This window comes from Cryptomeria japonica, chromosome 10 (assembly GCF_030272615.1).
Source record: "Cryptomeria japonica chromosome 10, Sugi_1.0, whole genome shotgun sequence".
NCBI lineage: Eukaryota > Viridiplantae > Streptophyta > Pinopsida > Cupressales > Cupressaceae > Cryptomeria > Cryptomeria japonica.
The window spans coordinates 31,397,429-31,413,215 of NC_081414.1; the positions used below are offsets into that span (position 1 = coordinate 31,397,429).

General features: G+C 38.0%; 1 protein-coding gene across 2 annotated transcripts in view; it reads left to right on the forward strand.

Annotated features, from left to right (window-relative positions):
• Positions 1-15,787, forward strand: part of LOC131038226 (CSC1-like protein At3g54510) — a 187,129-nt gene that overhangs the window by 114,323 nt on the left and 57,019 nt on the right. The window contains exon 3 of one of the 2 annotated variants that reach the window (XR_009359128.1): positions 7,818-7,976. Coding sequence is in view for 1 of the 2 variants with exons in the window: in XM_059213112.1 (XP_059069095.1) it covers positions 7,818-7,908 (91 nt within the window). In the remaining variant the exon portion in view is untranslated. Of the gene's footprint in view, positions 1-7,817; positions 8,257-15,787 lie in introns of those variants that run through there. The other variant, XM_059213112.1, reaches the window with a different exon arrangement.

Below are 15,787 nucleotides of genomic sequence, written 5' to 3' on the forward strand. Positions count from 1 at the left end.
AAAGATAAATATTACAATAGACTCCTCCAGTATTTATAGAAGAGGAGCCTTGAGAAAAAGGTGGGAGGATCCTAACTAACTTGAAAGATTCTCTCAACCACCAAAACTCATTCAATAACTAACTGAGACTTCATTAACTAACTAAGAGTTACTCTAACTAACTAAGATTTATTCCAACTACAGTCCTAATCGGACACAACTTGTAGTTGCCTTACATGTAATTACAAAAGTGCAAGTAATGTGTAACTTGCATTTTACAAAAAATACTTTTACATGTAACTTGTCAAAACGAAATTACAAATGCATAACTAAAACTATTCCATGTGTCTAAAGACACGACTCTAACTGCATCATCCTTTGTCTGTGATGATCTTCATGTCGCTTCAGGATGCTAGAACTTGAAGTATTCTAGATTGGTAAAGACATCTTGAACCGGAACGGGAACTTGCATCCTTGTCTTCTTGCTTGGGGTAATACTAGCTTTTCAAGAGGGAACGGGCTGCCTTCCTCTTTTCATGTCATGACCATCTTTGTCTTGAAAGCATTTTATGCTCTCAACCATGAATTGTTGTTGTATTTCTTCTTTGTATCATCCTCCATTCTTGAAATTTGCTTGCAAAATAAGGCCCATGCCTTAATCCATTGATTTGGTAGATCGTGTGTGCAAACCGGACTGACAAGGGAAGGGATAAATTGATGCGAAAATGGGCTCACAAGTGAATTTCGGGTTTTGGAAGCTGCATTACATGTGTGGGAAAAACAAGAGCATTAACTTGCAAATGTGGGAACAAACATGCAACTTCATATGTGTAATGGGTAACTACAAGTTTGCACTTGTAATTGGTCCTTTAAAACTCATTTTCAAGTGTTTTTTGAGTGCATTTTGGACCAATTTCGGGTTCTGGATGGCTGACTGCAAGTAGACTTTAAATGGGGAAAATGAATGAAGATGTGAAATGAGTGGATGAATTGGTATGTACGGATGAGGAAATTGGAAGCGGATAGGTAAAAATGAATTTCAAGAAGATCACTTGGAACTTTGCCAATGCAAAAATGGGAAGAACTTTCAACTTGCAACCCGGATTTCAAAAAAAAGATGGTTAAATCTTTTATCCGTAAGGGAAGAACAATGATTTTCATCCAACTTGTAATCGGAATTTAAAATCCCGAATACAAGTAAAGAGGGAAAATGGGGAAGAACAATGCAATTCTAAAATTGCTTTACAAAAGGGAAAATCTCTCTCACAAAATCTGATTTTTGGGGAAGAACCAACCATTTACAAATTTACAACTAGAAAGAAAAAAACAAGAAAACAAGAAAAAAGAAACAAGAAGAAAATAAATCTTACCTTGCTCCAATGTGAAAATGCCTCTCCAAAAGATAATCAATCTTTGAAATAAAGAAGAATATCTCTTAAAAAGAAATTAACCGTATTCCAAAACCCTAGCCACGTTTTTGAAAAAATGGCAAAAACTGAAAAACGTGGCAGCAAATGCATGAGAAATGGCATGGAAAATGGCCAAGACTCTTTCTAACCTCAATACCTTAGCATACCAAGCCAAAACGATTCATAACATTGCTGATTCGTGGCATTTTTAATGAAGAAAAACGTGGTTTTTTAGCAAAAACGTGTTTGCTGTTATAAACCTAAAAACCAGCAAACTTAACCTCCATGTGGCGTGAAAGGTGTCTAAAAATGCATGGAAATAGGAAGGAATCCAAAACGCCTTCTATCTCCCAAAAAATCTCCACAAAAATTTGCTAAAAATCTTCAAAAAACATGTTTTTCCTTGCAATTCGGGTTTTTTGGAACAAATAGCAAGTTTAAAATGTATGAAACAATGAAAATCGGGTTTTTTGGAGGATATGACAAGTTTAAAATTTCACTTTTTCAACATGTTAGGCAAAATCGGGATTTTTTGGACAAATAGCAAGTTTAAAATGTCAAAAATGCACTTTATAAGCAAAATCGGGTTTTTTGGACCAAAGTGCAAGTTTTAAATTGTCACTTTTTCACTTACAAGGCAAAATCGGGTTTTTTGGAGCAAACTGCAAGTTTTAAAATGTCAAAAATGCACTTTATAAGCAAAATCGGGTTTTTTGGACCAAAGTGCAAGTTTTAAATTGTCACTTTTTCACTTACAAGGCAAAATCGGGTTTTTTGGAGCAAACTGCAAGTTTTAAATACTTGTAAATGGGAAATAAAATCCCTACAACAAGTTATACTTGCTTGCACATATGTAATGGGGATTTAAAATCCCTATTACATGCAAAAACCATTAAAGTAGGGGTTTTTTCACCAAATTGCAAGTTTACTTGCACATATGTAATGGGGATTTAAAATCCCTATTACATGTGAAAACCATTAAAGTAGGGGTTTTTTGACCAAACTGCAAGTTTACTTGCAGTTGAGCCAAAAAATCCCTATTTTAACTAAAAATGACCAAAAAACAATAAAAAGATAAAAACAACAAAGGGGAAATTTAAAACAAATTACAAGTAACATATTTGAAATAAAAGTGCACATGTAATTGGTCAAAAATTCCCCTACAAAGACCAAAACAATGAATATCATTAAAACTTGCAGTTTGAAGAAAATTCTCCACCTGCAGTTGGGGTTTTAAAACTCGACTGAAGGAAAGACATAGCAAACGAACTCAGAATTTGATGAAATTCGAAACGTAGTTCGAGGATGGACTGAGGATTAAGCCAGTCCAAGGATTAGTCAAAATTTTGCCTCGGGAAGCGTGCCATAGAGTAATTTTTTTCATTTTTTCACAAAAATTTCATGTAATGGTCCTTCATTTTTGAAAACAAAAATGAGGACAACATAGACAGTGTAGTTCTCTCCATCTATCTCTGCCTCCGCAACCTCCGTGACACCTCTTGGGTTCCCTTCGGGCAACCCCTCGGCCAGTCGTCCCTCGGAAAGCTGCCTTAGCCTACGCCTTCGTTCTATCTGCTGTCTGAGATTCAATGCGGTTTGTGCCACTTCCCATTCGTCACTCTGTATCTTTTTATTTTTGTCCTTATTTAGTCTATTGGGCATAAGTCAAAGGTTCAATTTCCTCCTGGCCTGGCGCCATTTCGTTCCGTTTCCCATCGGCTATTCTCTTCGTAGCGTTGCAGGATTTGTTGTCGTCGCTCTTCCTGAGCAATCTCCTCCAGGTGGGCCTGCTATGCCAGCGATGCCTGTGCAAGCAACCGGGGGAGGTGGTTCATTAACCGGTTTACTGCCGTGCCAGCGATGCCTGTGCAAGCAGCCGGGGGAGGTGGTTCATTAACCGGTTTACTGCCGGGCTAACCTCCAGCGCTGTCCACACGACACTTGGTGGGATTTCTGCCTCCACCGCTTCTCGTCGAACGTATGTCTGAATGGCTACCTGGAGCAAAATCGAAAATTCTCGCGTTGCCGTGTCTTCTCCTGTGTAAAGTTCTGTCCACGCGTCGTCGGCCTCCGGGTTTACTTCACCAACGGGTAGGCCCATTGTGTCTGTGCGCCATCCGTGTCTTCCGTTCCCGAGTACGTCTAGGCAACGGCGCCAAATGTTTGCCCTCTCGGGTAAACGGTTAAATGCAGAAAGTAAATGCACAGAACATAATGGAAATACATTAAATAACCAGTCTCTATATTAATTCAACAGTCCATGTACAATAAGTGCTTATAACATTACATCTGACACGACTAACATGATCATACTTCGAAGAAAAGGTACACAATATATAATACCCGAAGGGGTGCGACACAACCGTCGCGACTCCAAGTACCTACCCGTCGGCCAACTAACTGACCGCCGTAACTCATTATTACCGACGACAACATAAACATAATATAACAACATAACATAATGATTATTCCCGTCAACAGTCGCTGGTGCTAGTATGGAAATATTACGAGTAGTTGACTCTGAGGCCCAACAAAATTCATTACAGATGGGTGCAGGATGCATTCTTTGGTCACTTCACGTGTCTTTTTGACAAAACACTCAAAAATAGAAAAGTCTTTGAGGTAGCTTGGAAGAAAGTGAATGAGTATGGGTGCTTATTTCTGCAGTTCTCGACTTTCACATATATGAGGGTTGGATGCTTTGAGGGTCAACCGTACATGTTGCCAAGATACCCTACAAACAAGATCATCTTGATGGAGTTGGCAAGACAGCTGATGTTAGTTCGTGCAATACAACTTGCCAATCACAAGTTAGGTATCAACATTTCCTCCCATAATCCATTGCAGATTGGTCAAAATTCTTTGAACACCTCAGCAAGAGCCAAGGCAATGGAGACCGAACTTCAAGAAATCAAATTGAGAAAGTTCAAGGAGAGGAAAGATCTTGATTATCGAGGGATGAAGGACAAAATCAAGAGGGCCTTCACTCATGTTCATCGCCTCGAAGATATATGGGTTGATCTTTGCACTGAAGAAGATATCAGAAGAATGGATTATAGCAGGCTCACCTTGGAGCAGATTGTAGATCTCTATTTGACCAAGATCCCGAAAGGAATGGTCAAAGAAGGAATGTGATTCTATCCTTGACAGATTTCAGCCCATTCTTGCAAACACCAATGCTTGGCTAAAGAAAAATAATGTCAAGACCATAAAGATTAAAGGTGAAGCAGAAGGTGATTCAACTGGACCTGTTGGGCGAAGGTTTGAGGTCAGGATCAAGTCCAAAGAAGGTGCTTCCTCTTTTGGCACTAGAATCAAGCTGAGGGTCAGCAAGGCTTTGGTTATTCCTCCCCCAGAAGTGTCACTGAAAGGGAAGGAAAAACCATAGGTGCAAATACAGGTTATTGATGCTTACAATGATACTCATGAGGAGAATACATCGGGTTCACCCCTTTCAATAGGTTCAGATTCTCCTCATACAACCCTTCCCCAATTATCGTTGGATGTACCCATGTCTCCAATTGATACGGATGTGGATTCTTTCTCCACCATTCATGTGGAACCTATGGGACCAAGTACATCTACCTATGCTAGCATAGAAGTACCTATTGAGACTTCTCATAGTGGCTTGGGGAATGTCTTCGATGTGAATTCCTCATATGCCATCTTTTCTAGTGTTTCTTTTCCTGAGGTTGATACATCCGCCGTGAGTTTTGATGAGTTTATGACATAAGTAAGTCATGATTTGTCGTCCGAACAAACGCTTGTTGCTATTCAGATAGAGGCTCCTCCTAGAGTGACAACTATGGTACAGGTTGAGCCTGTTTTTTCACAAACCACAGTTGCAATCTCAAATGCAAACTCATTAGAACTACCCCCTTGGTTGAGTTCAATCACACCCAAGAGAAAGAAGCAGGAGATCTCTCCTGACATATTTGATTTTCAGCAACTCAGGAGACCAAAGCCAAGGGCTAGTAAGAAAGTGAAGACAGTTTCACGAGTGGTGGTAGATAGAAACAAGATGAAATATGCAAAAGTGGCAGAGCCTCTAGTTGAGAAACTGCCAAAAGAAATGCAGTTGCTAGACTATAGGTTCACGAGGGTGGAACTTGGGAAATTGACACATTCTGGTCTCATGAATGATGCCCAAGTTTTAGTATCTTCGCTGGTCCAAAGCTACGATGAGATGCTAGCAAAGAAGAATGAGCTCAGAGAGAAGAATTCACAGCTCATCATAATGATCCAAAAGATCACAAATTCTTTAGAGCAGGTTGATCCTTTAACCTCCTCCACATCTGAAGCATCTGTAAAACAATTTGAGAAAGCTTCTCAAAAGGCTAAGGCAATTGATTCCTGGGTTGATCAAGTGATTGATCAGAGTACTTAGGTGGTGAAGAAAGTATTGCACGTGTTGAGCAATGTAAGAACAACAAAGTTAAAGCTGAATCAGACATTGGAAGCTTTCAACCAGAGTCTAGCTTCAGTTGAGAAAGATTTGGAGATCTGGCATGAGATGGATTAGTTCAAAATGGAAATTCTATGCAACAATATGGTAATTCCAAGTAGGAAAAAATACATAGAATTTGAAGAGCTCATGACAAATAATCATTGGTCATCAAAGACATGCAAGCCACCCTTGAAATGAGTGATGAAGTTGAGCAGGATATCATCTCCAGTTTTGACAAAATATCTTGCAAAATCTTAAGCCATGATGGAGAGATGCTCGCTGAAAATTTGTTTCTTGCTGACTTAGTGTCGAGCCTTCATCATGAGTTGGAATCGGAGCAATTTTCTGTATCTTTGATCCACAAGTTCATGAATTACCAGGTGTTCTTTGATAAGATGTAGACCACTCTTGAAAAACACAGAGAGGCAACAGTTAGATATTCTGATGTCATCATTAAGATTGTTGCAGTGGCCAGGAATACAACAGGTCTAGATCCTGATAAGTTGCAGAAATCTATTAGAAGTTTCCAATCCCTCGTGGCCATGAATGGAAAAGAATAAAAGTGTCTTTCAACACTTACTTTTTGTATATGCATTTTTTTTTGACAAATTACATGAAATGTCAAGATTCATGATCGCAAGTGAACTTTCACTTGTAACTTTGTAAATTGTAATTACATGTAAACAAATTACAAATTGGTTAGCAATAGAATTGTAATTTGAAAAAGTCTTAGTTAGTTAGACTTCTCCCACATTTTTCTCTCAACCCCTCTCCTATATATGTACACGAGCGTGCTCTATGTATTTTTTATCTTTTTGGCAAGCAAGAAAATTCTGCAGAATTTTGCACTCATGGAGACTTTGAGCTTTATAGTTTTAAACTATTTTCTCTCAAGTAAAATCAAAGAGTTTGGACTTTCAGACTTTGTGTTGAAGCCATACTTTGTGTCTATTGTGTTCTTATGTCATATTGGGACATTGTCTTTGAACTTGCTTGTAGTTGTGGAAAGTTGTTGAAAAGAGCTTCACTCTGAATATCTGCAGACTTTGTGCTGCAAATATTGAAGGTTGAATTAGTTTAGTTTGTGATTAGAATTTGAGAAGAGTTGCAAGACTTTGCGCTTGTAGTAATTCCCATTTAAAGTGACTTGAAGGTACGTCATAGTTGCAGACTTCGCGTTCCCATATGCTATACGTTGTTCTTATTTCATCATTCTGAAAAGGGTAGATAGAATTTTAGAAACTCAAGACTATGTGCTTGGTTGCTCCTTTCCCGTCCCGAAGGAGGTGACGGAAGTCTATGTGCTTTCTAGAAACTTCATTTCTTCTCTTGGTTTTGTTTAAAAGTTGCTGTTATTATTCCTTCAAAATTTGTTGTTTCTTTTTTGTGAAGAGAAAATAACAATCTTTTCTGAAAAAAAGAGGAACGGTTACTATCCTACCCATATTAGATTAAATTAGTTTTAGTAAGTGTTAGAAAAGGGGGAGCCTTCCCTAAATTAGGAGAGTTTATACTCACGTGTTGTGGTTGAAACCACAATTTTGTACATCCTCCCGGATGTACAAAATTTTCAACCAACTCTAATTATAGAAGATGCAAGGAGTATGATAAAATATATTTACAATAACCCTTGGGTTCTCAACTTGATAAGAGATTACACCAAGAGGAAAGAGCTGGTGTAACTGGGTGTCACAAGGTTTGTAACTAAATTTCTAACATTGCAAAGTAATTTAGTTCATTGTTATCTTTGAAGCAAATGTTTTATGAGTCAAGCATTGTTAGACTCAACATATTTAAATATGGATTTGATGAAGGGAGTACCATAGAGATAGTTTTTATTATGTCTTTCCAAATAGAGCTGGAAAGATCAGTAAAGTAACCTCAAACTTCAATTTAAATTTCAAATTCTATTCTTTATTTTCAGTTTTTTTAATTATTTACTTTAATTGTAACTTGTAAGTTTAACTTTTTGTACTTTGTAGATGTTGGAGATGTGAAATTGGCAGATGGGTGGTACCGAAAGAGGAGTGGGAAAAAATAATATGGCGATTTTGCAACAAGGGAATAGTGTAGATAGAATGACACTTCGTCATGGAGTGCTCAATGTACTATGACATCTAGGCCAACTATGAAGACACTTTGTAAGTTGTTAATTTAAGTACCTTATTTGAGGAGGCAAAGCTGGACAAAATTGCAAACATCATTATCAAAATCACTGCAAAAGATTTGATCTCGAGAGGATATTCAAAACTATATAGGGCCTTTATGTTGGGGATCATGTGCTACTCTCGGGTCCCATAGGCTGCTTTGGCCACATTGACATTGTTAAAATCTTTCATTCCATTTCACTCCATAAAAGTTTTTGAGTCTTTGTGGCTTATTAACATTATGTATTAGCAGATTCAAGCACAGACATAGCTAGTGGAAGATGAACAAATACAAATCTTCCTCGACACTATCTTGTACATAACACATATTTTGAAATGTTTTCTTTTCTTCAGTGTTGATATCTTTCCTATACATCTTTGTCTATTTAATGTCTGCATTTCTAACTTATATGCAATCTTTCTTTTGAACTTATACTACATCTAGATCCATAAATGTTAGAGTGCCATCTCTTGGGTTCCAAATAAATTCTTTAATAAAAGGTGAAGTATAATTGTAAGTGAATAATAGGTGGGCTTAGCCTCTTATAAATAGTCACTCATTTAATAGCATGTGAAATGAGTTGCTCACACAAGACTCCCGGGCAGGGCCCTCTCCTCCCTGTTTCCTAATCTACTAGGTAATTTATGAATATAAAAATGATCCTATAAGAGAGATTTATCTTGACATTCACTGTTATATCCCCCCTCCCCCGCCCCTCAAAAAAAAAAGAAGATAAAAAATAATCGCTACCTAGTGTAATGTCCCCACTCTGGAATAGAATTTAATGGTAAGTAATAATAGTAAAATTAAAGTTAAAATTCAAAAGAATAAAAAATAAAATTAAAAATTAAAATATAAAAGAATATAATTAAAATTTAATTAAGTTGATGAATGGTCAAAAGAGATGGAATGAAAAGTTGTGACTCCCTCAAACATGAGATATAAAAGGGAGAGGAGAACATCATTTGAGGGGGGATAATTTGGGAATCAGAAGTGCAGATCTGATTTAAATAAGAAGTACAGATCTGATTGTGAAAGGTTGTGTCGCTTTCATAGGGCAGAAATTATGAAGAGTTGCTCTCTTTTAAAAGGGTTCTAATGGTGAAACGGTTTGTTTCTTGCCAAAGGGCATGCATGATGAAGAGGTGTGACCTCTCCCTCACATTGAGAGATGTAAAGAAAAAGAAAAGCATCCAGGGACATCACCATGGATCAGATCAGATTAGAACTGTTATTAAGTTAGAGGCAGCAACATCCTTGTTCTTGGTTGTATGCATGGGGAAGATTTAAGCCTATCAGATACTATTTCTATGGGAAGTTTGGGGAAGTAAGGAATGCTTCTAGGAAGCCTGACTATGAAGAGTATTATCTAATCTGCATTTGCCGTTAGTTGGTAACCCTATCTGATAATGATAAATCCAGTCGAAACAATGATTAATTAATCATTTTCAAATGACCATTGATTAGCTTATGGAAAGGATGTGATTAAGAACAAACATGATATGCCTATAATTTACAAATAATCATGAAGAGATGTGATTCAAGGGGGAGACGTGACTATTGCAACCCAAGGGGTACAACCAATCAGCCATTACAAGATATTTAAGGAGAATCAATCTTTAAGTCAAGGGGGAAGCATTGATCGAATTCAGCCATTAGAGATTCCTGAAACTCATACGAAGGTGGAAACTCTAGAAAAGAGAAGAATAAGGATGAAACTCCAATCTGAAAACAGTTCGAACCATAAAAAGATTTCAGTTCGGATCATAGCAGAAAGCAGAAAGCAATCTACAGCAGATCGAAGGCATTACTTATACGGGCAACCAAGCATCAACACAAATCGTATTAGTCAAGTCTGCAGAAGCAAGGACGAAGGTACAAACTACAAACTAACCTCATGTGACAAGGTGTTTAATAAACAATCTGCAAATAAATATATAACTGGATATGTTTGTAGATATAGTAGCAATATTTATATAGAATTATTCCATGTGAGATATATGCATTGTTTGTTGCATTGTGTGGGAAGAGGGTAGAGGTGTAATCCAGTGGTGACGAAGGGCTCACAAGTGATCATAAGAACCCTTGGAATCAAGGAACCAGTTGCACTCTCTATGCCAGACTCACAAGATGATGTGTGTATGGGTAATGTGCTTGAAAGGGAAAGCAACATGGGCCACCAAGTCTAGCAAGGAGGTTAGAAGTAACCATTCCTTGGGCTCGGTAGACAACAGACCTGTGCAATCCCTTCTCATGTCTCATATACCAACTTCTATCTATTTCTACATTAGAATGGATTAGGTCTAATTATAATTGAACATGTATGTAGGGGTTTGCCTTTCCTTTTGTGGTGCAAGTTGTCCTTCCAAGACTACTCTCATCCGATATAAGATTAATTAAATCAATGCTTCTGAATTCGATTGTTTGAAGTTTTTTTGCATCAACGTTTCGGATCACACTCTGTGATCCATCATCAAGATGATAGAGAGCAATCAGAATAGAAAGATAGGCAAGTAGTAGACCAAGGTGACTAAAAAGAGATAGGGAGGAGGCACGATGATCAAGGAGAGAAGGATGACAAGAAGATAAAAAGATTTTTTTTTAAAAACTAAAAAGACACTCACAAATCAAAAAATCAAAGAAAGAGGCAACTGATCAAACAAGGACAAAAGAACACAATAAAAACCAAAGGGCAAAATAATTTTTTTTGTTTTTTATTGTGTTCTTTTGTCCTTGTTTCATCATTTGCCTCTTTCTTTGATTTTTTGATTTGTGAGTCTCTTTTTAGTTTCTTTTCTATTTTATTTTAATTTCTTCTTCTTTGTTCCTTTTTATGTTGTTTAGTTTTTAATTTTTTTTTCTTTATATCTTCTTGTCATCCTTCTCTCCTTGATCATCGTGCCTCCTCCCTATCTCTTTTTAGTCACCCTGGTTTGCTACTTTCCTATCTTTCTATTTTGATTGCTCTCTATCATCCTGATGATGGATCACAGAGTGATCTGAAACGTTGATGCAAAAAAACTTCACAATCGAATCCAGAAGCACCGATTTAATTCATATGGATTGTGGAAAATTAATTAATGTTATAAGATTAATTATTATTAAACAGGGCTATATCTAGTAGGGGACATTACACCTAGAGAGCCTTGAGGAAGATGGTATCCATAGTAGCCAAAACTTTCTTCCTTTACCCCATCAATAGAGGGATGTTTAGGGAAAATTTTCCCAATTTAAATGATGACCTAAAATATTGAAGCCAAGTAAGATCCTAACAAATGTTAATTTGATGCACTAGGTGACAATTCTCTAAGCACTCCAAAAATGGTCAACTATACATTCAATGAATTAACCCATGCAAAGAAATCACCAAATGAATTATTGAAGCTAATTATGATTAAAGCACGTGTAGCCAATTGTGATTCAACGAGAAGTTGTGGTCAATCACCATGAAGCCAAAAATGATCAAACCCCTGGCCAATAGAAATGATCCCAATAATGTGCGTTATCTCCCAAAAATACCTGATCAAATGATTTGGTCCCAAAGTTAAAGTACAAAACATATGTTGATTACTAATTGTTTTTTGGATTCAACTGTGTAAGAATTATTGCATCCAAAAAACTATTTGTAATCAACATGGACTATGGAAATTTGATGAATCTAAAACATATGTTGTCTACAAAGGTGATGATGATAAGATAAATAACCAAGTCCAATTGTGATTTGAAACATGTTGAACATAAAATATCACAACCCATGTCAATAAACTCCCAATACTTGCACAATTATATCAATGATTTGAATTCAATCATCAAAATGTTATCAACATCATATGCCACACACTTCAGAAAGCATCTTAGATTTTACACTATCGAATTAATCACATATCTAACAATCCATTATCCCATCAACTATCCATAGATTCATGACAAGCCTTGATTAAAAAATAGTGACAATGAGCAATTAATGAAGTCTATTTTATTTGGACACATAATATTAAACACAAGATGAGTATTGCCCACATTGGGTACTGTTGTGACCATTTCACACATCGCCCCATTAGAATGGGGACCCCCTCTTTTTCTTAGGGTTCTGTTTTGGAGTGAGTGAGTAGATTAGGGTTTCTCTCTGGGGGCTTGTCTTAGGGTTTCTTTCAAGCTGAGTCCAGCTTGGTTTTGGGAAGTCCTTAGTTGTCTACCTGGAGCCCTAGGTTTGCCTTAGTGGATCTTTTCCCTTCAGGGGAATGAAGATGGATAGGATGATAGGTCTCAGGTCAGGGTAGGTCTGGATTGGTGGTTTTCTTGTCAGAATCTTGTTTTCCTCCTAGTCAGAGCCTATTAAGCGGAGTCAGTGGTCAGAGAGAGATGGAAGTAGCGATTTCAGAAGCTGATGAACAAATGCACTTGATGATGATTGAAGGAGTTTTGAAAGGATATCCAAGGTTTGAAGTGTCAGAATAATGGAAGTTAGCCTGAAAGAAGATTTTCGCTCTTGACCCTTCCAAAGGGCCTTGTTGTGACCATTTCACACATCGCCCCATTTAAATGGGGACCCCCTCTTTTTGCTCGTTTTTGCTCGCCTTTCGCTTTGCTTTTTAGGGTTTTGGTTTAGTTTGTTAGTTGTCTGGACCAGGGTCAAGCCTTAGGGTTTCCGTTACTGCGTTTTCAGGCTAGAGTCCAGTCAATCTTGAGAGCTTTTTGAGCTTCCTCCCGTAGGATGCAATTTTGAATAAAGTGAATTCGCCAGAGGCTAAGTGAATTTGTCTAAGTTCAGTCGGAATTTTGAGTGCAACTCCAAAGTTTGTCTAAGAGTGAATGATGGGATTTTGATATTTTGTCCGATCGAGCAATTTTGACCAAATTTTGAAAATTTTGATGATTGATCCCGGGCATTGGAAAAGACTTGTTTTTGCCTTGTGAAGTGATTAAACTCCCAAAATCTTGATATTTTGGCCTGTAGGAGCAAAATCGCTCCTGTCCCTCAGTGAAGGACCGGAGCTTGTTTCTCAAGATTTTACTGTCTCTGCAGGATCAAGACAAATTTTTGACTGGAAATGATAAAGGGAGGCATGATCTTTCCGTTGAATATAATTTGAAGAATTTCACAAGCATGGAAATGTGCCAGGAGCAAAAATCGCTCCTGTCCCTCAGTGGAGGACCGGAGCTCAAAATCAAACATTGCCTTGTCCTTGCAGGATTTGAACAATTTGACGATTTGAGAAGATCAAAGGAAATATGTTTCATCAGTTGAATATAGGTTGGAAGCGCAAACATGAGGAAAACATGACTTTGAAGCTAAATCGCTCCTGTCCCTCAGCCAGGGACCAGGGCGAAATTCAGTGGTAGCTCTCGTCCCTCTCCCAGGGACCAGAGCGAATTTCCTCATGAGGCATGTTTTGGGCAAAGATCAAGCAAGTTTTGAGTTTGAGGCAAACAAAGAAGGCGTAACGAACCTGTTGAAGACAAATTGAAGAGTGCAAGACACCAAAGTGAACTCCATATTGGCCTAGGCGCTCCTGTCCCTCAGTAAGGGACCAGAGCGATTTTTGCCTTAGGTCAATTTTTCACTAAGTTAGAACAAATTTCATGCCAAGAATAGGTGAAAGGGTCCACATCGAGTCCATTGAAGATAATTTTGGAAGTTAGCAAAGTGTGATTGAGCCTAGAACATCAAATTCGCTCCTGTCCCTCAGCCAGGGACCAGGGCGAAATGGTATTTATCTTGCCTTCCTCCCAAGTTTAAACCACTCTAAGTCAGGATACAAGCTGGCAAGGACATTTTGAGGTGTATCGACGAAGAACGAAGTTGCAAGGACCGCCAAAGATGAAGGAATTGCACTATATGCTTAAGTTCGCTCCTGTCCCTCAGTCAGGGACCAGAGCGAAATGTTCAAATGAGGCCAAATTTAAGTTGCCATTCACATTTTAAATGTTTGAAAGGGAGTGAAGAACGTCGTTTTGCACTTTGAAGACAATTACAAGTTAATATGATGAACGATTTGCACCAAATGCCCAAGTTCGCTCCTGTCCCTCAGTCAGGGACCAGAGCGAAATCTTCATGAAGGCTTAAGTTTTGAATGTTGATCACGTTTCAAGTGTTCAATAAGGATCAAAGGACCTCGTTTTACATTGTGAAGGCAATTGCAAGTTGATGAGAACAAAGGTGAGCCCAAAACACCAAAATTCGCTCCTGTCCCTCAGTCAGGGACCAGGGCGATATTCACTAGATTGGCCTTTTCCTTCAAAAATCACGCTAAGTAAAGGATGTACAAGGTTACATAGGGTCAAAGTGATCTTGAGAGGATGATGTGCAAAGAAACCAAACGTCAAATGGTGATCAATTTGAACAAGGAGACAAAATCGCTCCTGTCCTTCAGGCAAGGACCAGAGCGATTTTCACTAAATCTATCATTCGTTCCACAAGATCACATCAAGCCAAGGTACACAAGGTCGAAGATATCATTTGGAAGGCGATGAACAAGAGGCAAAGGTTGAAAGACGGCAAATTTAGACTAGAGCACTAGGTTCGCTCCTGTCCCTCACCAAGGGACCAGGGCGAAAATCCTTCAAACTTCAAATGTGCCTCGTAAAAGCCAAGTGAAGCAAGCGTGGAGTGAAAGACTAACGTTGTTTCTTCCTCATGATGAAAATTGGTGATCGAAGAAGCTAAGGTCAAGGAGAAAACATAAGGTTCGCTCCTGTCCCTCACCAAGGGACCAGGGCGATATCAACCTCAGGAGGCACTCATCCACAAAATCAAGTCGATCAAGCTCGAGATTCCTTGCAAAAATGCCAGTTTCAACGTGAAGATTGTGATTTTGAACATCGAAGGCGAGAATCCAGGCTAAAATAATAAGTTCGCTCCTGTCCCTCAGTCAGGGACCAGAGCGATATGGTTCGTATTTCTCAACTTCAAATTTTGGCGCTAAAACATTTTTTTTGAATTTTTATTAAATGCTAAAAAAATTCAATTAAATAGCATTTAAAAATAGCGAATGACATTTATTAATTAATTTTTTGCCTATTAAAAAATCGAATTAATAAAAAACGAAGGCATTAATTAATTAATTATTAATTCAAATAAAAAATCAAATTAAGCGCTTGGATTTAAATTCTTACAAAGTCGGCCATTGGTTTTTTTTTAAAATTGCTTTTAATTATCTTTTAATTACCAAGTCGGCCTAAGGTAATGCATGAGGTAAGCGCCTATAAAGGGGGGGTGTTTATTTCGTTTTCAAATCATTATTCAAACATCCTTCACATGCGATTTGGAGAGGTGCGAATTGTGTTCAAAGTGGGGCGAATTTCCATTCCAAGCAAGGAGCGAATTTAGCAAAGGAAGTGGTGCAAGTTTGAGTTAAGCGAACTTGTCAAAGACTACTTCAAAGACTCCAAAGGTGGCAAAGTGCTAAGTGGACGTTCATTTGAAGAGAGATCACGTGGAAAAGCTTCAAACATTGATTTTTGCCTAGGCGATTCTCTTTATTTTGCATTTTTTAGAGTTAGCTCTCAAATAAGGTATGGCGATGTGATTCCTTATTTTGAATTTTGATCGTCATTGCCTTAAATTTTGAATTTCAGTGGCTCAATCGTTTTTTAGGAAATGATAACTCAAGGACTTATCATGAAGTTTCCTAAAATTAATCTAATCTATGTTATACATTGCAAAATCTAGTTTCTTATTATGGAATGTTGTGTAGGTATGGCGACCCCGAAGGCGGGAGCATCCACCAGTCGTCCAGCTCTCATGAAGGAAGATCAAAAGACCGAAGAAGTGGAGACCAAGATCGTGTCTAAGTGGAGCAAC